Here is a 22,788-nt window from a genome sequence, read left to right as displayed (position 1 = left end):
TTAAAGTAAATAAAGGTTAGCAACGTGTAGTGAGAGTTACGGTAAAATATTTTAGGATGCCATCAGGAAACCCACTTTCTGTTTGAATATTGAAAATATGGAGCAATTATCTCTTTAACAAAAAAAATGTTGAGCACTTTTTTCTGCAAACATCTCTATTTAGGACATTAGAAAGATTATTCTGATGTATACTCTCTTAAGTAGTGTGTGTGTGTGTGTGTGTGTGTGTGTGTGTGTGTGTATGTGTGTGTGTATCTATATCTGTATCTATATCTATATCTATATCTATATCTATATCTATATATCTAGTAGATAACTCATGAACATAAAACAACCAGTTTAGGATAAGAAGTGGTCAGAGAATGGACAAAAGCTCTGAGTTCTTGGACTACAGTTCAACAGTTAGGGTATTATATTTCGTCTTTCTGCTCTGACTTCTCTTACCTTGGTTTTCTTTTAAACATTTTCCTCTCCTTATGTTTTCTTTTCCTGACTCCCACTGCAGTGCACATTGACTCACAATCCATTTTTCAAGCTGGATTGCAAACATGAATATGCTCCTTTTCGATAAACTGTCACTTACATGTCGGCTAATACTTGTTCAGCTGCAAAATAATCTATACAGAGTAAAGACTTTAGCTGGGGATTGGACCTTTCATAGACATTTGGGTCTGAGAATAAAGATGATCTGGAGAGTTCAGCTAACATAATTTCTCATACACATTATCCGGGTATTTCATTGGAAAATAATTTCTTCACAGGAGGTTTATTTTGTCTAGCAGTGGGCTTGTTAATTCAGTCTTTGCCAATAATTAACATTTACTGACAAGTCATGTACTTTTTGATAGAGACAGTTTTTATTTATTAGATACTCAATTGTGCGCTTTATAAAACATCTCACTTGAGAAAGGGATCAGAGATGTCAAACTAACTTTTTGTTCGTGGTTATACAGCCCTAAATCTGCCCATCGCTTTAGGCTTCTCTGCATTCTGACGTACTGTACTTCTCTTGATCAATTCAGTAATCTCATGGCATAAGTCTTTGGTCTGTGTCTCTAGTGCTTATCTTGATTGTGACCCTGTGTCTGTGCTGGTAGTTGTGTCTTTACTCAGTGGTAGGTGTGGAAGCAAATCCAAGCAATTTAAGGTTCTAAGGTTATGTAACGATATCTGCTGTTTTATTTTTCAGAAATGTATTTAATTTAGGTTGTCTAAACTTGAAGTAGGAAGTAGTCATTGTTAAATTATTTCAGGAATCATTTATGTAGATTAACCAATAATTTCTCACCATCTTTTTCCAGGGTCTGTAGCAAGAAACGTATATGGAGTACATATATCAGGTTATTGGATGGACCTGAAGACTCCTTAAAATTTTGTGTTTGAATTTATAGGCCTTTTAATAAAAATTGGCATGTCATTTTGGTCTTTGGAAGCTCAAAGGACAGACTTTTGTTCTTTCTGTTCACTAATTTGGCACAAGTGCTTTGAACAGTGACTGGTACACAGAAGGTACTCAATAAATACTTGAATGAATGGATCTATAGATACCTTCTCTCTATGTTTCTAGTGTCAGTATGTCAGTAACTAGGTGCTGAATCTACAAGGCTGACATAACAAATCTCTGCCTTCAAGGAGCTTCTATGTAGCGGAGGAGATTCAGACAAGTGTAATTTATGATAATATTTTAATTAGTTATTTGCTTTTCCTGCCAGACTCTCAGTAACCGAGTAACTTTGGCTAATCTTTATGAGTTCTTTGTATGCTTAGCCCAATATCTGGCACATAGTAGGGGCTTATTGTTAATTAAATGAGATAGAAAATTTTAACAGCCTTACTTTCACTGCAGTAAACTTCAGACTCTCCCCCCCAGCCCCCATTGTTTTGGGTCTTAGCTCATTTATGTATTTTGGATATTAGTAATGAAGGAGACCTTTTACAGAAGTGGGATTTTTAAATTTTTTTTTTTAACATTTATTTATTTTTGAGACAGAGAGAGACAGAGCATGAACGGGGGAGGGGCAGAGAGAGAGGGAGACACAGAATCGGAAACAGGCTCCAGGCTCTGAGCCATCAGCCCAGAGCCCGATGTGGGGCTTGAACTCACGGACCGCGAGATCGTGACCTGAGCTGAAGTTGGACACTTAACCGACTGCGCCACCCAGGCGCCCCCAGAAGTGGAATTTTTAAACATTTTTTTAAGTTTTATTTTTTGAACACTGGCTGGAGTTATAGGCCAAGTCATTGCATCTGAACTTATTCCAAGTCTGATATAATCCAGTGGTGATCTATAGGTTAAGTAGAGTTACTATTTTTCAAACATCATCAGCACTTGTTATTTTGCCTTGATGTATGTCTGTCAGAACAGCATCTTGGGCTGCTAATTCGTTCTGCTTTACGGTAGGTGCTTATCCTTTCTATTTCCTGGACCTTTGTACTTCCTTATTGCCGTTAGACTTTTTGTGCTCTTTCTCCATGGTGTTTCAAGGAAACCCTTTTTTCTGTAGACTGCTTGATCAACAATTTATCCTAATGCTTCATGTTCGTTTAAAAGATGATGAGAATGTTCAACTCCCTGAGACATAGAAGTGTAGACATAAAGGAAGTTTATAAAAGGGCAGATGTTACTCTAAGATCTCTCTTGGATGGAAGACTTAGTGTGGAACGCCTCCTTCTCCTCTATCCACCCCTCTCCACGCTTCATGATTATCACACAGCTCTTTAGATAAAGTGATTCATTATTAAATAGTGTTAATTATTTGTTAGTGTTAAGCTTTGGAAAAACTTCTTTAAGCATTGCGTTTGGTTTTTACAGAAATCTTTATCTTCTAGATTTTTTTTTTCCGCCTAAAAAATGTATTGAAAGGGCTATTTGTGTTCTTGTGCCAGGAGGCTAATGAGGTTTAGACCAATAACTTGCTACCTAAAGTAAGTTCACTTTCTGTCCTTGATACATTCTTCATGTCACAATGGCAGTAGGGAACACTGGAATTCAGAGTCCGATTTCATATGAAGACTGAAATAGGCTTATTCAAAAACAGAAAACCCTGGGTATTGTACATGTATATATGCTATCTAATGGGAAGCGAGAGCGCATGTGTGCACGTGTGTGTTAACCCCATGGGTTCATTTATCTTTGCCTATCTGTTCATGTGGTAGTAAGTAGAGAGGCTCTTAGCTGCGAAATTAAGGAAATTTCCTAGGTAAAATAATAGAACTTATGCCACTTCTATCATCACTGGAAGTTGCGTTGAGACTTTGCCCTTAAGTTTTACTAAATCCTTAATAAGAGAAAGCCAGTTGATCATTATCATTGCCGCTTTTTTTAAGAAACCAAATGCTCATTTATGCTTTATGGTATAAATTTTTAATACTCAGTGCTACATATGACCTCTTCAGATTTTTATTTGTCATTAAATCTTGAGCTTTTTATTTTAGAAGTAGTACGTTTTAAATTTCTGTTGCTGATTTTTTTTCTGTGTGTGAACAGTTTTGAAAGCTCAAGTAGAATTTGAGTATTCTCAATTAATTATAAAAGTAGTTCTAGATTCTGCAGTTTTAGTTATGAAGTAGGCTGAATGAAATATTTTTTGGTGATGCAGAGATTTTTAAAAACAAACTTATATTATAAAAATAAACTTACATATATTGAACATTATTCTATTAAGACCTATTATTACTTATTCTAGCAGTTTCTTCAGTAGCATTTCTGCTTTCCTTTATGCTGTGACTTAGAGAAGATGTGCTTTTATCCCACTACTTATTTGTCCTGGCCAGGGTAATGGTCACTCTGTCCTGCACTTTTATTCATTTATATTGAATTTCCTCACGTTCTAATTCTGGTGTCCTCTCACTTAAGAGAAAAATCAGATACAGTCACCACAGCCTTTTGAGGGATGATGATAATTTCTCCTTTTCTCTAATTTCTCTTAAAAAGGAAAAAAGTCCCACTTGTTGAAAATCACCAGAGGAACTTTGTCAACAATTTTGGTAGCATGAAAGCTAAAGCCTGACAATTTTCTCTTCGCCAACCAGGCTTGCCAACTTTTTTGCATAAGGAAGTGAATATTTTCTAGGCCATAATAACTGAATTCATAATTAAAAATGATTTAAAAAATGAAAAATTTATTAAGTGGAACATAGAAATATTTGAGATTTCTTTATAAGATTACAATAGAATTTTTGAAGATCTTATGAAACATGCAATTAAAAGCTCTGTGTTTTTCATAAACATAACATTATAAAGTCATTTTAATTTCATAAGGAACAAAAAACAGGCCTGTGATAATAAAAAAAAAATATAATTTCCCAAATGAAACTTTCATATGTGCAAGATGTGCTTCTTAGGGTTTATGGAGTTGGATTTCCTGCTTTTTATTACTGTTCATGTGCTTCTCTTAGTTGTGCTGTTTACCACCTCACGCGTGCCTGATTGACATTATGACGCATTTGTGTGGAAATTATGAAAAGTTGTTTTCATGCAGCTGTCCTGTAGCTACAAAGGAACTTCACTGCATGAAAAACAAACATATCATTCAGTGGACAATGCTTAATCTGTTCAGGAGCCCAAACCTATTGCTGTTCAATGACAGAAGAAAGGAGAGGGATTAATTTGAAGATGCTTGTGCATGACATATGGTAATTTCTCCATAGGAAGGAAGTGTCAAATGGTGACCTCTAAATCTTAACATTGACCTCCAGTTGTAGAATGTGTGTGCCATACGGTCTTTTTGCCTTTTCATATGATAATTTAAGCTGAAACATTTTCCTGGTAACATTACTTTTTGGGGGTGTGGGGTGCGGGTTGTTGCATGTATTATATAAGGATTAGAATACTCAGTAATTTATAATATAAAGCATTTGTATCATAAAAAATATTTTTTAAACTTCAAAGAATGAAGCTATGTTAGGGTTCTTCTCACAAAACAACATATATTCTATACAAGTTGGTATGTTTTAAATTGTATTTTTATAAAATGAGTGTGGAAAATTGAAATGATCTCAGTGGATGTTGGTTTCAGATGTTAAGAAAATAATTTACACGTAAAGTTAGGAAATAAATTATTAGAAAAATGTAATCGACAATATGAAGACCAGCAAAAACTTTTCAGTGTGTGGTACATTTTAAAAATTGGATTATATTTTTGCTAATCCTTAATGTCTGTCATTTTTTCATTGTAGTCTTAGTTGTTTTAGAACTGTTTTTTATATTAGCTGATACATTGATAAATTTGAATATTAAATAGAATTTGAACTACAATGTGGTTACTGTCCAGATGTATCATTTCCCTGCTGTAATCCTTGACGATCATGCCCTTCTGATTAAAACATCATTTTTCAGTTCTCCATTTACTATATTTTGCTAATTTTGTTTTTCATTCTTCACTAATACTGAGCTTTTTTTCAGAAGCCGCTGTACCTCAATTCTCTCCTCTTTATTTCTTCTGTTTTCTCTGCAAGTTCCTGCTCCTGTCATTTCCGCTCGGTCTGATGCTGATCACTCTGGCTCTGACCCTGCTTCTACTCCTGCTTTACATACCTGTTTCTTAGTAAATGAAGGTATTCTCTCTCAACTTTCTAACAACTCCCTTTCAGTCTGTGCTTTATTCTGATATGACATGTTCTTTTTATCTAATTTATACATTTATCTGTTTTGTTATATGCGATATCCAAAAGTTTCCGTTTTATAACTTGATTTGCTAATGTCAGTGCTGAGGACCAGTTACGAAAATGTAATGCTACTCGTGGCTGGCATAATTGTGTTTCTTGTAATCTAGAATGCTGTTAAAGAAGGGCAGAGATGCCAATCTTTGATGTGAAGCAGATATTAAAAGGTGGATTGGTTTTCATAGTGATGTTTGGCATGTGATCTCTGGTGTTAGAACTAATGAGTTTATTTTGCATGTACCATTACTCTGAGGTGAGGGGGAGATGTGAGGGGCCTCTCTACATTCTCATATGAAAAGTCTTCAGAATGTTGATTAGCACCAGTGATTACAGACTGTGAGGAATTCACCTGTTTATCCTCCTTACTGTTTCTGTTTCTGGATGAGGCAAAAATCCATAATTTCAATTTTTAAGATGTAGTTAGACTACCATATTATCCCTGTGGACTTAGACTAGTTGCAAGTATTTTTGGAGCTCTGAAAATGTGAATGGAATCCACAAACCTATTTTTCCCATGAGGATTATTTATACTGCCTGGAAGCCTAGCAGAACTTGTGAGCTCTGACTTACATCCACTCTCTTCATCATGGGCTCAGCCTCCAGCAGGATGTATAATATAAAAAGGAAGAAATTTACAAAATCTCAGACGTAACCCAGATTGATTCGGACTCTTTATTAAAAAGCAGCATTACCAGTCCATTCAACTGGAAAGAATGGTACAATATCCGTTAAGCGTAGAGAGCTCATGTTCTAAGTAGCCCTCGTTTGGAAAGAAAACACGGGAACACCAAAGTGTAACTTAGTTTTTGTTTGGCTTCCCTGTCGTAGGCATGTACTAAGGTTAGTATGTTAAGACTGGGTTTTAGCAAAAATAGTTAGGGTCATGTTTGTTAAGCTATTGTGAAAGATAGTAATTTGTTCAAAAAAAAAAAGCTGTTGGCTTTGGACCATGGTGAGAATCATTATCCTATTAAAATTTAGCTCATAAATACGCTTCATACTTTCATGAGACATTAAAGCACTTAAAGAAATTATTAGGTGGTAACTTATGTTTACATATATATTTGCGCGTGTATAGATATATATGTACATATCCTCTATATATGTATATATATATCCTCTTTGGAAAGAAATTGTAATCTAAAATGTATGTGCTCATCACCTAAGTTATGTAATCATATATTCTCAGTTGATGAGAATTTTCTTATTGAAAGGATGAATTTTTAGATAGGTGGCTTATCTGTCACTCATTCTCCTTCTCCCCCTTTCTCTCTCTCTCTCTCTCTCTCTCTCTCTCTCTCTCTCTCTCTCTTTTTAACAATCCCAGTAATAGTTTTGAATTTTATGGTAGGGTTCTTATTATTTTATTTTTTTAATTTTTATTATTTTTTTAATGTTTATTTATTTTGAGAGAGAGAGCGCGCAAGCAGGAGACGGGACGGGAGAGGGAGACACAGAATCTAAAGCAGGCTCCAGGCTCTGAGCTGTCAGCACAGAGCCTGATGCAGGGCTCAAACTCATGAACCGTGAGATCATGACCTGAGCCAAAGTCAGACGCCTAACCGACAGAGCCACACAGGCACCCTGGGTTCTTGTTGTTTTAGAAGACTACAGTTTAGATTACTTCAAAACATTGATTTGTTAAAATTCTGCGATCACAGATAACCCAGCTTGTATGTGGTAATAGACAATTCTTTTTGCATTCATTCTTGGTCATTTTTCTTTAAATATTATCCCCAGAAGGTGTTATGGTAATTATTGTGGATTAATAGCGGCTTCATGCATGATTTGGGAAGACTGAAGCATTTATTGTGTATATATTTTTCAGACACCTTTAAAACAGGGTTGAAATGACTATTTGACAATGTCTGGGTAGTGTTGCTTTTAGACATCGCAGCGACTTACAGTGTTTGTTTTCTTCATATACTTAAGTTTCATATTATGGATTAGAATTTTGGAAAAAAAAACTTTTATTCCCATAAATTAAAGTTAATGATGCTTAAGATTTTGTAAATTTTAGATTATCCAGTTTTTATTTTATGAAATGTCTGCATTCATATTTCCCCTCAAAGTTGATGTTATGTTACTCAGTTATGATTGTGTTTAAATATCTGGTTCACTTTGTAAGAAAAGAGGTCGATAAGTATTAATTAAAGGCCCTGTGACAGACAAGAGAAGACATCTCTGTTGACTGAAAAGGTGGTCATACACAGATGGCCAGGCCTTAAGTGACATGAACTTATCTTTGGATATCTGTGTGAATGCCCTTTTAACTGAAAGTGGTTTTAAGTCTATTACTCTAGTACATGTTTATTTCTACACTTTCTCAACCCTGAATATATTTTATCTTCAAGGGACTGTTTAGAAATTTGTTTTCCTTGTAGAATTTGAATGTACTTTATGAGGAAATTTATTTTCATTTAAGACTTTGAAAGTTCTTATAAGTACCAATTACTTGATTTAGAGATGAACTACATTTGATATAATTCTTTGTATAAAATATCTAATAAAAGTGGAAATCCTTACCAATACAATTTAGCACATTTGCCCTCTTTTTTTTTTTTTTTTTTTTTTTTTTTGGTTTTTGGTATATTTGAAGAAAAATCTTTAGGGAATGCCAAAATGTTTAAAGTATTTATACTATGTTACGTTTTAACAGGATGGAGTCAGTTGGCTGCTATGCATTGTGTTATGCTGCCAGACCTGCTGGGATTGGACAAGTTTAGGCCTCCACTTCTAGAGATGCTGGCTCGGAGATGGCAAGATCGATGCTTGGAGGTAACGTCGTTGTGATATGGCTAGAAAACAAAAACATGAACGCATTAGACGTGTGTAAATTTTTTTTTAATGTTTATTTATTTTTGAGAGACAGAGAGAGACAGAGTGTGAGCGGGGGAGGGGCAGAGAGAGAGGCAAAGACACAGAATCTGAAGCAGGCTCCAGGCTCTGAGCTGTCAGCACAGAGCCCCACGCGGGGCTCGAACTCACAAGCCATAAGATCATGACCCGAGCCGAAGTCGGACGCTTAACCGATTGAGCCACCCAGGCGCCCTAGACATGTGTAAACTTGAGATGAAATGGTTAATACTTATCTAATTTCTTTTCACCAGTTTATTATGTGACAGAAAATATGGGTTTCTGATTTTTTTTTTTCTCGGTTTATATACCAAACAGTAATGTTACAGCTTGCGAATTTGTTTACTTTTTAATCCAGTGAATATTTGACAAAAGCTTTCATATACTTCCTGGAACTGTTTAAGTATTGGTTTTTGTATGGATTGTACACATACATCCATGCTCACATACACCTCCCCCCAAATCACACACTGGGTTGTAATTACACCAATCAAATTCTGAGTGAATAGCCATTGTCCAGTGGAAGGTACTGTGTTATAATAAAAGTCTTTGGAATTCGAAGAGACCTGGGTTTAAATATCAGTTCTGCCAATTATTAACTTTGTGACCCTGGGCAATTTACTTAACCTGTTTGAAGCTCATTTGTAAAGTGGGGATAATAATATATTCCTCATGGGATTGCTGTCAGGATCAAATCAGATAATGCAAGTGAAACAGTAAGTACAGAGCCTGACACATGGTAGGAGCTCAATAAATGGTAGCTGTTATTTTGTGTTAATGGACTTCTGCTGTATTAGATACTGCTTGGAATATAATATCACCAGGAACTTGGAAATGTTTTATAAAGATTTCCTTTATTATGGCATTTGACCTGTCTAGCTATAGCAGTTTGTATCATTCAAGATTTTGAATTTATCAAAATATAGATATTCCCTGCATCTGGTTTCCCTTCCCTCATCTCCAAGTGGAATCGCACCATACTCAAATCTTCATGGTTTTGCATTGAATTGTTTTTGAATTCACTTCAAAAATCAGTTATAATTAAAAAGAATTTTTATTTAAACTCTTATCAGACACTGCTGAGTTACGTTTTCAGTTATAAAGAGTTAATAAATTGATTGATACACCACTTGACAATTGACTAGCTTCTTTGACTCTGTGCTTTGTGGTAATTTGCCAAAAGAACACTAAAACTGCAAAATAAAAGTTGTGTGCCATATTGAAAGAAAAACTGGGATGATGTAACTTTGACAACTAGTTTCCTTCTATAGAACTAATATTAGTACACGAGAATGTACTTTGCTTATTTGTTGAAAACAAATTGTTTAAGCACGTCATAGGGACACATGAATCGTGCGGAGTTATACATACGTTTGTATAAACAATACCGATTTAGCATGTATCATACAAAGAAACTCACTAGATAAGGTTAAATTTCTTCAGGCTAAAAGAGAAGATACATTTAACAGTTCTAACAGTGACTTTCAACAGGATCAATGACATGGAGATTTTAAAGTGAAAATGCTAAATGAAAGTGCAAGAATGTTTCAAAGGCTTTGGAAAATGAAGTTTTAAACCCAACGCTGCATAAATGTTCACATATTCTATTAGTGTTAAAATATTTTTCAGTGAGCTCATTCATTAAAATGTCTTTCATTTGCTCACATCCAATTTATTCTACTTTAAATACTTAATTCACTATTTGGTCTGTAGTTTTTCTCCCGTAAATTAATGTGACTCGTATATTTTCTAGCTTCATTTCATTATGAACTTTCCAGTTTTTAAACACCTCACCAACTGATCTGCTTTCTGTTTTTTTCATTTGGATCTGTTTCCTGTTCAGGTCAGAGAAGCCGCGCAGGCCCTGCTTCTAGCTGAACTGAGAAGAATTGAGCAAGCGGGACGGAAGGAAGCCATTGATGCCTGGGCCCCGTACTTACCTCAGTATATGGACCATGTCATATCACGTAAGAGTTCTCTGCAAAGCTTTCCGATTTCCGATGCTTAGGTACGAAGAAAGTATTAAACTCACAGATATGCTCACTACTACTTATCAACAAAAGTGAGTCATTGAAAGTCACAATAAGGGATCTTTGAATTCTATGCATTCATTTTCCAAACCCCTATGGTTTGGAGTTTTATTTTATTTTTATTTTATTTTATTTTTTATTTTTTATTTTTTTTAAAAAAATGTTTGTTTATTTTTGAGAGAGAGAGAGCGAGCATGAATAGGGAAGGGGCAGATACAGAATCTGAAGCAGGCTTCAGGCTCTGAGCTGTCAGCACAGAGCCCGACGTGGGGCTCGAACTAGGAGCTGTGAGATCATGACCTGAGCGGGTCTGCCGCTCAACCAACTGAGCCACCTAGGTGCCCCTGATTTAAAAAATATATATCAGAATATTCTCTAATGGACTGACCTCTTTTTTTTTTTTTTAATGTTTATTTATTTACTTAGCGCACTCAGGGGAAGGGCAGAGAGAGAGAGAGAGAGAGAGAGAGAGAGAGAGAGAAGGAGAAAGAGAGGACCCCAAGCAGGTTCTGCACTGTCAGTGCAGAGTCTGACTCAACGCTCCATCTCACAAACTGTGAGATCATGACCAGAGCTGAAATCGGGAGTTGGACGCTTAACTGACTGAGCCACCCGGGTGCCCCTCTTATAAAATTAATCCCAATCAAAAATCCTACTCTATTTAAACAGTAGCATCTGTCTCTGTTGCATTATTATGCTTGTGGATGCCAGCGTGTGGTGATCTGATGATATGCAAGTGCAGTAGAAGGTAGATCCTTTCCAAGTTGAAGTTGGAATTGTGAATTCTTAAGAAATAAAGATTGGGTAGAGTTAGACCAGTGTACTGTTAAGAAAGAAAATTCGTGAAGATCTTTTAGAAGAAAATAATTTGAACGGATTGGGAAAGACCTTGGGAAAAGTTCTTGAAGGGTTTGCATATTTTTTGCAGCATAAAATCTTTGTAATCATGCTGCTAGGTCAAATGCAGTATAAAACAAAATCAGTTTTATTTTATTTTGTTTTGTTTTATTTTATTTTATTTTATTTTATTTTATTTTATTTTATTTTATTTTGGTTAAATTCTCAATGAAACTTTTAAAACTTTTTACTTTGAAAATTTGGCCTGGGTTTCAGGTGGCTTCGTTTTAAATGATTTTTGCCAATACGAAATTCTTGGTAATAAGATGCTCACTATATGTGTCAAGACAGACAATACATGATAGTACAAGAAGGATGTGAAAACAGGATCCCAAAGGGACTATAATTGTTATAACTGGTATAACTCTACCAGCTGTTTGTCAGTGGTGACTCTCGTATTTGAAGAGCCCTGAACAGTGCTATTTGTTCAGTAACTTGTGGCTATTAGTTTTATTATATTCTGGAAAACAGCTCATCGGCTCATCATAAACTTTATTGAATAAAAGATGCCTCAATTTAAGGACAAACTATGAGTAAAACACTGTAGACTACATTGAAGAGGAAACATTAGCAAATCATCGGAGGTCCTTTTGAAAGGAGAACGCTGTTATGGAAATACTGAGAAACCATTTCCGGACACCTTTATTTGGAATGGACTGCAGTGGGAGAGTGGGCTGAAGCAGAATGAGTAGTTGGGCAGCTACTATGGAGGGGAGATGGGACCCAGACCTAGATGTAGATAGAGTGGAATAGAAGGTATTTCTAAGGCTTGATTACAGACTACCTAGAAAGGTCTATGAAAAACACCGAAGATGCGTGCAGTGTATTCTTGATAGTTTGGGAAGAGAGGTACCATTAACAATGGTGGTGAATGCCATTTTGTTTTATTTTCCTGGAAAGAAGAGAATGAGTTTGCTACAAGATAAAAGTGTAATGTAGTCACAAATTACTCCCTGAAACAATGATAAGAATGTATATGTTGCTAGGTGAGAGGTCTGTTAGAGGGTCCAGAGAGGATACAGTATAAGGAAAATAATCACAATACCTACCATTAATTGAACACTTTCTCTGTCAGGCTTTTGCTAAGTGCCTGGTCTGTGTTATTTCATTAAACCACTGCAGTAAGCCTGTAAACTAGGGACTAGTGTCACTGCCCACCCCCCCTACTCCCCCACCAGATGAGTTAGTTGAGGCCAAGAGAGATTAAAGAACTTTCTTAAGGTCCCTCTGTTACTAAGTGACTGTCAGACTACAAAACTTATTGTCTTAACCACTCTTTATTCCTTGCCTCCTCCAGCAGCCTTAGATCTTGAAGTGGCGGTGGGGATAGAAGAATGAGTAGATATGTGCCTTAGCTACTCCTGATTTCAGACTGTAATTTCTAGCCATATTAAATTTAACAACAACAAAATGAATCAGAAACATAACTGTAAGAAAATTACTCTGTAATGGTTCCCGTCATCGTTGAAGTATAAACTAGGTTGTTCTTAGGTCAGATTTCAACCTTTCCATGTATGTAAATTATAGTCCTTCATATTTAGTTACAATATCCTGGAGTACTTTATTAATTAATGGAATGCTGGCTTACTTAAAATTTTAATCTTTTCACTTAATGTTATTGTATTTTTAGTGAAAGAATAAACATGTATTCTCCATGTGATGTTTAAAACAGCTTGCACTAACAACTCTTGCTATCATAGATTAATCTATTCTGGAACTTTTACATTGCCTGAGTATAAAATTAGTTTTAGTTTGCTTTACTGGGAGCTTTCTATTTTAATAAAAGAATGTCAAGCTGAGGGAGTAAGGATTCTGAAAGTGTGAAAGGAGAAGAAAGCATACAACAAATGAGAAATGACCACATAGGGCTGCTGAACAGATTTGCTGTCCAGAGGGATCAAAAGGTTATGGAGCCAGCTGGTGGACAGCCCACACCTGCCGTAACATGCTTGTAGTGAAATCGCGTCCACCATGGTCATTAATGTTTGAGGAGATGATTCTCGTGGCGAGCCTACAGCATAAAATGTTCTTTTAGAAACTTAAAACCCATTTTTAGCACAGGAGTCTTCTTACTAAAGTAGGTAAAATATTAAGCGCTGTATCTGGTAAAATACATCATTCATCAGATATTTTCTCATAATTTAATCATCCTAAGCATTTAAAAATGTGCAATAATTCCCAATGAGGTATTGGCAGCTCCTGACTTATGACTGAGCTTGATCTAAGAGTCCCTTTGTTAGATGTTTGTCTGAGACTCTGAAAAGAGCAGAATATCATACCAGGCTGATGGACTGTGATCGTCCTTCGCCTTAGAGATCTGGAGCCTGAGGTTTAAAGTGGGAAGTACCTTTCTCTCACTTCACAGCCAGTAAGTCACTGAGCTGGGACTAAGATGACAAGCCAACTGGTCATACTGACTGGGGCCTTCTGGAATTTTATTTAGGTACATTATGCAATAAAAGCCTCGTGTGGGTTTTCTGAGAACCTCAGGAAAGCAGTGGGCCAGAAGCCAGTTGCTTTTCTTAGGGCTGTTGAGAGCGTTCACGGAGGAACTTTCTGTACAGCATCCGGCACAGTATATTGCACACCTAGTGAATGTTGGCTGGCTGTCCCCTTTCCTCTGCTCTGCTGGTTTCTGGAGTTTTGTTCTCGTTATTGTCACTGCCTCGGAATTCACGTGAATTTATATTGCTCAGGGATTCTGGCCGTAGACCAGAAATCACTAGGGAGGAAAAAGGAGCAATCGTCTGCCTTAACTGAAAAGCCAGTTCACAAATGTTCATAAAAACCAAGTCCTAATTGAGTGATGTGAGAATTTTGCTTCAGGTGATGGAGCCCTGTCCCAGAACGTGTTAGGAAACATTTTATCCCTTACAAATGCGTGCAGTATGTAAACTTTTGATGCCTAATTTTTGATAGAATATCTGTGGGTAAGTGTATTGTGATTCTTACTGTACTGGTAACAGGACTGGAATTATACATATTGCATACATTCTTGTGATAGTGACTTACGTACATATTGTAAATATTTTGAGTTGTCACTCTTTAGCATGTATTTATAATGTTTTATGTTACAAAATACTTCTTATAAATTCTGCGGGTTCTTTTTACTAACAGGATTAGTGTTACTTTGTGACACGTGTTACGATTCAGATGAAAATGAACTGTTTAAGTTGTCTCAGATTTATTTTGAAGGGAAGATATTTTGCAGAACCCACTTTTATATATTTCTTTTTGTGACATTCTACATGTAGCATTTTGATAATTGACTTTTTTATGAGGTCAAGCTCCTGCTGGTTTATGAAATATACCCACGCTTGCCCTTCATTCCAGGCAGTGACCACTCGGAGGTAAATGCTGATGGTTCCTGATTCCCTTTGGCCTATGATGCAGAGTGACCTTATAGGGCATGAGGTCACAAGCGTAATTATTTCTCATACGTTGTATTCTGCTTGCGCACCGTGGCTCATCTCCTCCTTTAATTTCAGAAACATTAAACACATAAAAGTTACTACCATTATATAAATCAAAATCTCTTCTAAAGAGGGTGCTATTGTAATTTTATGCAGTTATGACCACTGTAGTATTAATTTGCAAATTTATCATCTCAGATATTGATAGAAGGATGTGTAACACATCGTGTTTAATACGTATTGATGTCATCAGAAAGAACAATCCTTTGTTCTTATCGAGTCCCTGCCTTTTTAGCTTCCTTTTGTGTTAAGGTTACCAGGGTTAGGCTCGTCTTTTTTATCCCCCTTGGAAACAGAATAGGATTTCTTTGTTCAGTGAAAGACACTCGTGGTAAATGATTTGGGTTTGACTTTCAACAAGCCACACTGTAGTACCTATTTTAACCTGGAATTGAAGTCACTTTTCTGATGATTATAAGGTAGTGGTCATTCTGAGCACATATGTGGATGGACCAACAATACACAAGAAGGTAAGATGGCGGAACTGTATATTGTAGAGGTTGTGGGGAAGTATCTGCAGTCAGTAAAGATTTAAATATTAATGTATTCTTTGGTAGGCAGGTATTTTCAAGGTTTGCTGGGGAAAGGAGGGGGAAGGGGTAGGACGGGGTTTGCTAAATATGATTTAAATGAGTCTCTCTCCCCCACTCCCAGAGGCCTTAAACTACACAACATTCCTTCCTTTATTTTTTATGTATGCCTCAGTTTTTTGGAATTCTCTAACAGCCTTCTAAGAAATGATTTTCTAGATAACTGAGGGTTTAAAAGTCACTGAATGCTTGGATTTTTTAAACAATGTTAACCTTTTTGTTGAAATATTTCAAAGTGTCTCTGGCTTTTTAAACCTCTTCTCAAAGACCAGAGTTATTGTTTTGGCCTGTGCTGTAAAATTACCGCCATTTGCTTATTGAAGAGAGTGGACCTGTTTATCTTAACCTAAGGGACCCAGACTGAATTGCCTCTCACGTTTCATATTTTTAAAAATAACTTTCCTTCTTCCTTTTTTTATTATCTGGGAATTATTTCCAATTTTTGCTGGGGGGCTGTTTTTTCTCACCCCTAAGAGCTTCTCTGCCCTGATGGCTAATTTACTGTTTTCAGTGTCCCAGGAGTGTGGAAGCCAGGCAGCCAAACTTATTTGAGTTAAATATAAAATAAGAGTAAATTGGCTAAGAGTAAGAGCTCTCTGATTGGGGCAGGGGACAAAAATCCCTAAACTTTGGTGTAAACACTTTGTGGTGTCTCTGTTGGCTTTTCACGTTCTGCTTCCTTGACTACTTTCTCAGGTCTTTTGTTGCATTCTGGGTGCATATCTCTCTTCTTCAGAAAAAATACTCTAATTAACATTGGGGAACAAAAGGGAAAACCATTTGGTTGCTCATGAAGAACTGAAAATTCTAAAGCAGCCCTTTTGTACTTACTGCCTACTTTGTCAATCAGCTGAAAGGAAAGGGTGAGGTTTCCCCAGAAATATCTGTGGTTGTTACCTCGTTGTGTTCACAGAGCCAGCTGGAAGGGAGTGTGCATCAGGATTAGAAAGGGAAAGTATTGAATTGTGGCACCGTGATCTATAGAAAAAGTACTTGATGTTCTGTGGAAATTCTGATACTGAGAGGCAGAAGGGAACATCTCAAGACTGTATTATGCAAAGCTCACTGTATCTGTGTTGTATCTGTTTGCAGTGTTAAGTCAGGACCAAAGGGATTTGTTTCTCTTTTTTCTTCTAGAGTGTCAAACTGTGGGGCTTAAGTTTAAGCACTCTAGACTGATCATGTATTTAGCAGCATTAAACTGTTGTACTTATCTATATTTGGCTACTAACCTAATAGAGTAACACAATTTCTTTTTAATCAGTCACAACTATTTAAAGGAAAATCCTTTAGTTCCATGTGACTTGAGTTCTTTGAGGTGATATGTAATATTCTTGTAATTGTCCTTAAATCCTTTTTACAAGTCTTGGAAATGAGAGTAGTAAAAAGGCAAATTTAAAACTGAAAGCATTACCAGATCGATTGGTTATTTAGACTTTACCTCTAAGTAAACAGAACTCTGCCATCAGGAAATGCTGTAGCTTAGAAACTCCACAGGATGAGGGAACTTCACGCTGGCAGGGAAGTCCTGTGTCACCTGGTTTCTGGTCATCCCTAAGAGTCCCCCGTGACGGTCTCCTCCCTCTGGAACAAAGCAGGAGTGGGGCAGGAGGAAATTCCGTAATTTCCTCCTTGCATCTCGGTGAGGGATGGGGGGTTCCTTTAAGTGTGGGACTCCTTGAATGCTTCTTTCTCTCATTCCATTGGCCCCTGTGGAAAAGCTTCTGGAGCCCAAAAGATTTGAAATAATGTTAATTATTTTCTTGTGCCCTCCTTATTTGTCTTATTCACAAGCCTCTCTGTCTCGCTCCCTTCAGCACAGAAATTGGTCACCTCTAGAGAGTTGTAGTTGGTGGTAAGACCCCTAGGAGGCATGGCTGACTTTTTTTGAGGTGTTCTTACATTTCTACCTGCTCTAAGAAGTTGGAGGCACTTAAGCCTATGAAGACTACCTTATAAAAGAAAAACTCACTCAACCTGTGACACATTGTTAAAAAAATGGTGTTCAAATTGAAATGCCTGATATACCTTTAGCCGAGTTTCTAGTGGCCTTTGCTATAATAAATGACCTAATATTAGTTGCTATGAAGAGTATGATATTGATTTGTGCCATTAGTCTCTTGCTGATTTGCTGAGGAACAAAAATTTATAATGCTAATGGAAATAAAGTACTTTACAAAACACTGCACACGAATACCGGAACATGTCTTTGTAATAGAACAAGTGTCTAGTAAGCTTTTAAATAGAAATTTTCCTTATTCCAGTACAGATTATTCCAGTACAGGTGCTCAGAGTCCTGTTCAACTTGTTTTTACAGAACAAAAAGCAGAGTTGATTATCTTGTGATGTTTTAAACCCTAGACGCTTAATATGCACATACAAATCCAATTTTGATTGGATTGTGAGACATTTGTAATTTTATGCCATGTTTCTAATTTCATTATCTTTGTTGACTGGATATTCTGTGTAAGTTCATGGTTTTAATATTTTGGTTCGAAGTCTTCTTGTGATCTGCATGTGACAGAATAGTTTACAGTTTGGAAGTAAAACAGTAACTTAGAGTTATTACGAGAAAATTATGTGAACCTATTTTAACTGTAATATTTTGATTGTAATAGCTAATTATAGATTTTGTTCGACCATTGCTTATAATTTCTGGGATTAAAATGACCAAGAATACTAAGATTATCTTTGCCAAATCCATTCTTCCCTGCTTTGTCTTGCTTTTGGGGGGAAGAATGGTATTTTATGTTTTATTCTTCCTAAGTATTGTCCTAATGATTTATTACTTCTGCTATCTATTTTTGTTAAGCAGATTTTGATATGAATAAGTGTGTTAATATTTATAAATGGTTTTATTGTGCATGACATTTGCAGACTGGGTTAATATTTTAGCACCTCTAGTACACAAACATAAAGAAAAAAATTTGTTTTATTGGTTTGAGCACCCGAATTGACCCCAGTGAGATTGAGATTGATCTGGTTTCTTTCAGCCTGTTAAATGCCAATCCAGTCATCTGTAACAATACTTAGTATTTTTGTAATTTTTCTGTACATATTTTCTGTGTTTGCTCTATACAACTTACCCATCACTTGAAAAGATTTTCCTTGCTTGATTTAGAGGCGAAAACAATTGCAACCACCTATCTTATTGCTTGTTGTTTTTGAAAATTGTTGCTTACAGTTAATGTCCATGCTATGATCGCAGCTCTTTTTTTTTTAAGCCTTATGAAAAGACTTTACATTTTCCTGAGAAATGATGATGTGGCTTGTATTTGAGACCTGTATTTGAAATGTGCACTTGTACTAAAGAACACTCAGCTTTAGGGAATGGAAATGGAAGAGGAGGGATGGTTCGTAATACATGAATACCCCTGCTGATTTTATGATGTATAATGAAATTACATCTTTCTAGTAAGTAAACATTGTTCAACAAATCCTGGTGTAGATTGGGGTGTAAAGACATAAATTAGCTTGTTTTTGAGACACTTTTCTATCTCAGGCATGAAGTGACGAAGGCTTTTTCTTTATTCTCTGCTAGAGGCTGGCTAGCAGGTCTTATTCAGGTTTCATGTGGTTTTGATTTTGGCTCGAAAGCAAGGATTAGTCTTCGAAACAAATAATATCAAAATCAGAGGAAATGAACTAGAAACGAATCTCTGAGTTCTGGGTGACAGGTAGAGGGTTGAGCATTTGCAGTCTTAACCTAAAGTATGGTGCTTCTTATAACATATTTACGCAGCGTTTAAAGTGACCACATAATCTCAGATGTGACCTCTTTTAAGATATGATCAGGATTCTGAGACCATCCCCAGCCTTTCCCAGATAGAGGTTGGCTGGGCACCTTAGGGTTGGAAGCCTTTCTCATTCCATTTCGTCCGTGGCCCCTGGTGTGGAGAAGAGATTCAGGCGCAGCGATTCTCAGATGGAGGGCGAGAGGCAGGAGAGAGAAGTTGTGAAAGGTGATCATCCCAGACCTGGCTCGCTCCTCCGCCGAGGATCTGTATTCATTTGTTTCACAGTTGCTCGGGCAGATGACAATAATTAGGGAGAAAAACACTGTTTTTCGAATGATTTTTCTGATGATGGATAAGCAACTAATTTACTGAACCAGAGTATTAGTTGGGATGCCCACTGGAAGGGGCAGCGGGAGGTCTGGCATGTTGTTCTGTTTCACCCAGCCTTTGCTGTGAGACCCAGAGACATCTCTAGGCTTCTGCACGTCTTTATCTAGTTTGGTCTCTTTTTATGGAAAAGGACGGGAATGAGCAAATCTGTTTTTCAAACTTTTGAAGATAGCAAACTTATATGTGAAATCATAACCACAGTCACAATATATAAAACAAATAAATAATACTAATAGTTCCTTTGTCATTTAAATATTAAAAAAAATTTTTTTTAATGTTTATTTCTGAGACAGAGACTGAGTGCGAGCCGGGGAGGGGCAGAGAGAGAGGGAGACACAGAATCTGAAGAGGCTCCAGGCTTTGTGCTGTCAGAACCTCTGAACTTCTGAGGTTCTACCTAGTGCAGTCGAAAACTAGTTCACTCTCTATTCCCTAAATGCCTCTCGTTTTAACAAATGACACCCCCACGCCCCCACACACAATGATACAGGGCAGGGTTATAGACTATCCCTTATATGTGGCAGTTCCTAAAATTTGTTATTATGCAGGACAGCCTTTAGTTTCTGTGTAACTCTTGTGGTTCTTTGTGGCAACCTATGACGCATAGTCGCGTGCTGCTTCTCCGGCCAATGACTGGGGTTCCAGAGCTTCCCAGTAGCTTGTGCCTTGGGAAGTGCTAGCGTGATGTGCGCCTTGCACATGCTGCCTGAGACCGTTGTCTCCAGGAAGCCCAGAGACCATCTTGAATACACTGCGTTAATGTTTGATACATACTTAATGATTTGATTTCAAACGTACTAACCTTTCAGATGTGATTGGACAACACTCTCTCTATGATGTGAGTATGGATTTGAATACATTCAGTCGTCTTTTAATAATCATGATCCACTCGGCAAAGCTCTGTAGTAATCACTTGTTACCCATGTGACTTAATGAATTGTCATTGGATGAGGCTCAGTATGTTAATTTAGATGTGCTTTCCCCCGTCTCCCAAAGCGTGAGTGCAGTAATGTTTCTATAATATGTTTCTATGTAATCAGTAAATTTATTTGTGTGCCTTCTTAAGTATGTTATTTGAGTTTTGGTTATTTTTTTTCTTTCATGCTAAATATTTAAAGACCCGTTTTACAAGAGATTTTGTGTAAAGTTGAAGTTTTAGTTGAGGAATTCTTAGGTAATTCTGTACATTCTTGCCTCCTTATTATTATTATTCTTTAATCTTTGGCTATACATGGCCCATGGCCCTGTGGTTTGCATGGGATGAGCATGGGGCACAATAGTAATATTCATTCTTGAAGTGTTAACCATCGAGGCATATGAGCAGGATAACAGGGATGCGTTACTTTTTTTTTTTTTTTTGCTTTCGGCCAAAGCATATTTAATTGTTTCTTACAAAAGCACCCTTACCTCTTTCCTTTCTGTTAACCATGTGCCCAACATCTTTTTTTAAAAATGTTTATGTATTTTTGAGAGAGAGAGAAAGTGTGAGCCAAGAAGGGGCAGAGAGAGGGAGACACAGCATCAGAAGCAGGCTCCAGGCTCTGAGCTGTCAGCACAGAGCCCGATGTGGGGCTTGAACCCACGAACCGTGAGGTCATGACCTGAGCTGAAGTCTGGCGCCCAATCGACTGAGTCACCCAGGCACCTCGTGCCCGACGTCTTCAGTGGTGATTGGTAGAGGGGAGAAAACACATCAAACAGGGATGGTTTCACAGGAATTGTGTTAACCTTAACTATTAATCAGTAAATCTTTTTTTCTTAATTCCCCTCGGAATCGCTGCATAGATATGTCAGGATGGGTTGTGAGATGGTCTCTTTGAATGCCAGATATAACTTTATAGATTAGTTTTGGATAAAACTTATATGTGTTTTCCTGTTCAATTTTAAAAGCTTTGTATTTTGGAATATTTCAAACATCCATAAAAGTAGAGAGTAATGTAACGAACCTCCGTGTACCTGTTGCCTAGCTTCAACAGTTCCTAGCTCACAGACAGTCTTATTTTATGTGTATACCTACAGACACCCGTCCCCCTAGTTTAAACAGTTCTCAGACACAATATCCCCTTGTCTGTCAATCTCAGTTTGTATCTTAAGAGCAAAGGGTGCTCTCGCACGCACACGCACGCTCTCTCTACATAAACAGTACCATTAGAATGACAAAAATAAGTAAGACTTATTTCTTAATATTACCTAATAACTCCATATTTATATTTCCCCAGTAGTCCAATATTTTTTTTTTTTACAGTTTGTTTATTCAGGTTAAGGTCAAATAAAAGTCCATATATTGCAATTGGTTTATATGTCTTTTACTTTTCTTTTAATCCATTGGATTCCTATCAGTCGGTCAGCCTGTCCGCCATCTGTCTTCTTGTCTCTGGGTTCCTCCTTCCTTCGCTTTTCCTTGTGATTTGTTTGTGCTATAAATTAAGACGTTGGTACTGCAATGATCTCTGCCTTTGTTTTCATTAGAGTGGTGAATCCTGATATTCTGAATGCTACCATGCCTCTTTCATTTGTTAGCTGGAATACTTCTCTGAGGAGACTCTTCCCCTCATCACTAGCTGATACCCTGAGCTGCACTGCAGGAACAACAGGGTAAATGCTTGATGTGATTTGTTTTATTTTTTAAGTAGTATTAGGAATTCATGGGTTGAAAGATATTTACGTTGTGATCCATTGTAGTTATTATTTTCAGGAGTGTTCAAGTTGTTCTGTCTTTGGTCAGTGGGAGCCTCTGCGGTTCACTCTTGAGTTCTTTTGAGTTGACCATAGTACTCTTTGATTAGTTACCTGCTGACAGGATTTCTAGGTTTACTGTGTGCGTTTCCTGACTCATGTCTGAGTTGGCATGTAGGAGCCCTCATCCTTTTAGTGGGAAGTGGTATTTTAACTCACAAACTGAGCACTAGATGTGCTCTTTGCTATTTGGTCATTCTGGTGGGCGCATGTACTCATTTCTGTTTGGATCTTAAAATCTGTATAATATTTTGAGTTGTCTATTGATAGTTCCTATTAAATATGCTACTACAGAATTTTTTCTTAATTTCTGTAAGACACATTTGTGTCTACTTCCCCCATTTTTACAATCTTGTTTCTAAATGACTGCCTGTATAATCATTAATCCACTTTTCCCCCCACAATAAACACACAC

At 36.9% G+C, this 22,788-nt stretch overlaps 1 protein-coding gene across 3 annotated transcripts in view; it reads left to right on the top strand.

Annotated features, from left to right (window-relative positions):
- The window catches only part of WDR7 (WD repeat domain 7), a 361,817-nt gene that overhangs the window by 115,360 nt on the left and 223,669 nt on the right, over positions 1–22,788 (top strand). For 2 of the 3 annotated variants that reach the window (XM_030292358.2, XM_030292357.2), the window contains 3 exons: positions 5,458–5,556; positions 8,324–8,442; positions 10,364–10,487. In XM_030292358.2, the coding sequence (XP_030148218.1) occupies positions 5,458–5,556; positions 8,324–8,442; positions 10,364–10,487 (342 nt within the window). The remainder of the gene's footprint in view (positions 1–5,457; positions 5,557–8,323; positions 8,443–10,363; positions 10,488–22,788) is intronic. The other variant, XM_030292360.2, reaches the window with a different exon arrangement.

This window comes from Lynx canadensis, chromosome D3 (assembly GCF_007474595.2).
Source record: "Lynx canadensis isolate LIC74 chromosome D3, mLynCan4.pri.v2, whole genome shotgun sequence".
In the NCBI taxonomy this organism is placed as follows: Eukaryota; Metazoa; Chordata; class Mammalia; order Carnivora; family Felidae; genus Lynx; species Lynx canadensis.
Note: the sequence above shows the minus strand (reverse complement) of the source record. Positions and strands in the feature narration are given on the sequence as shown.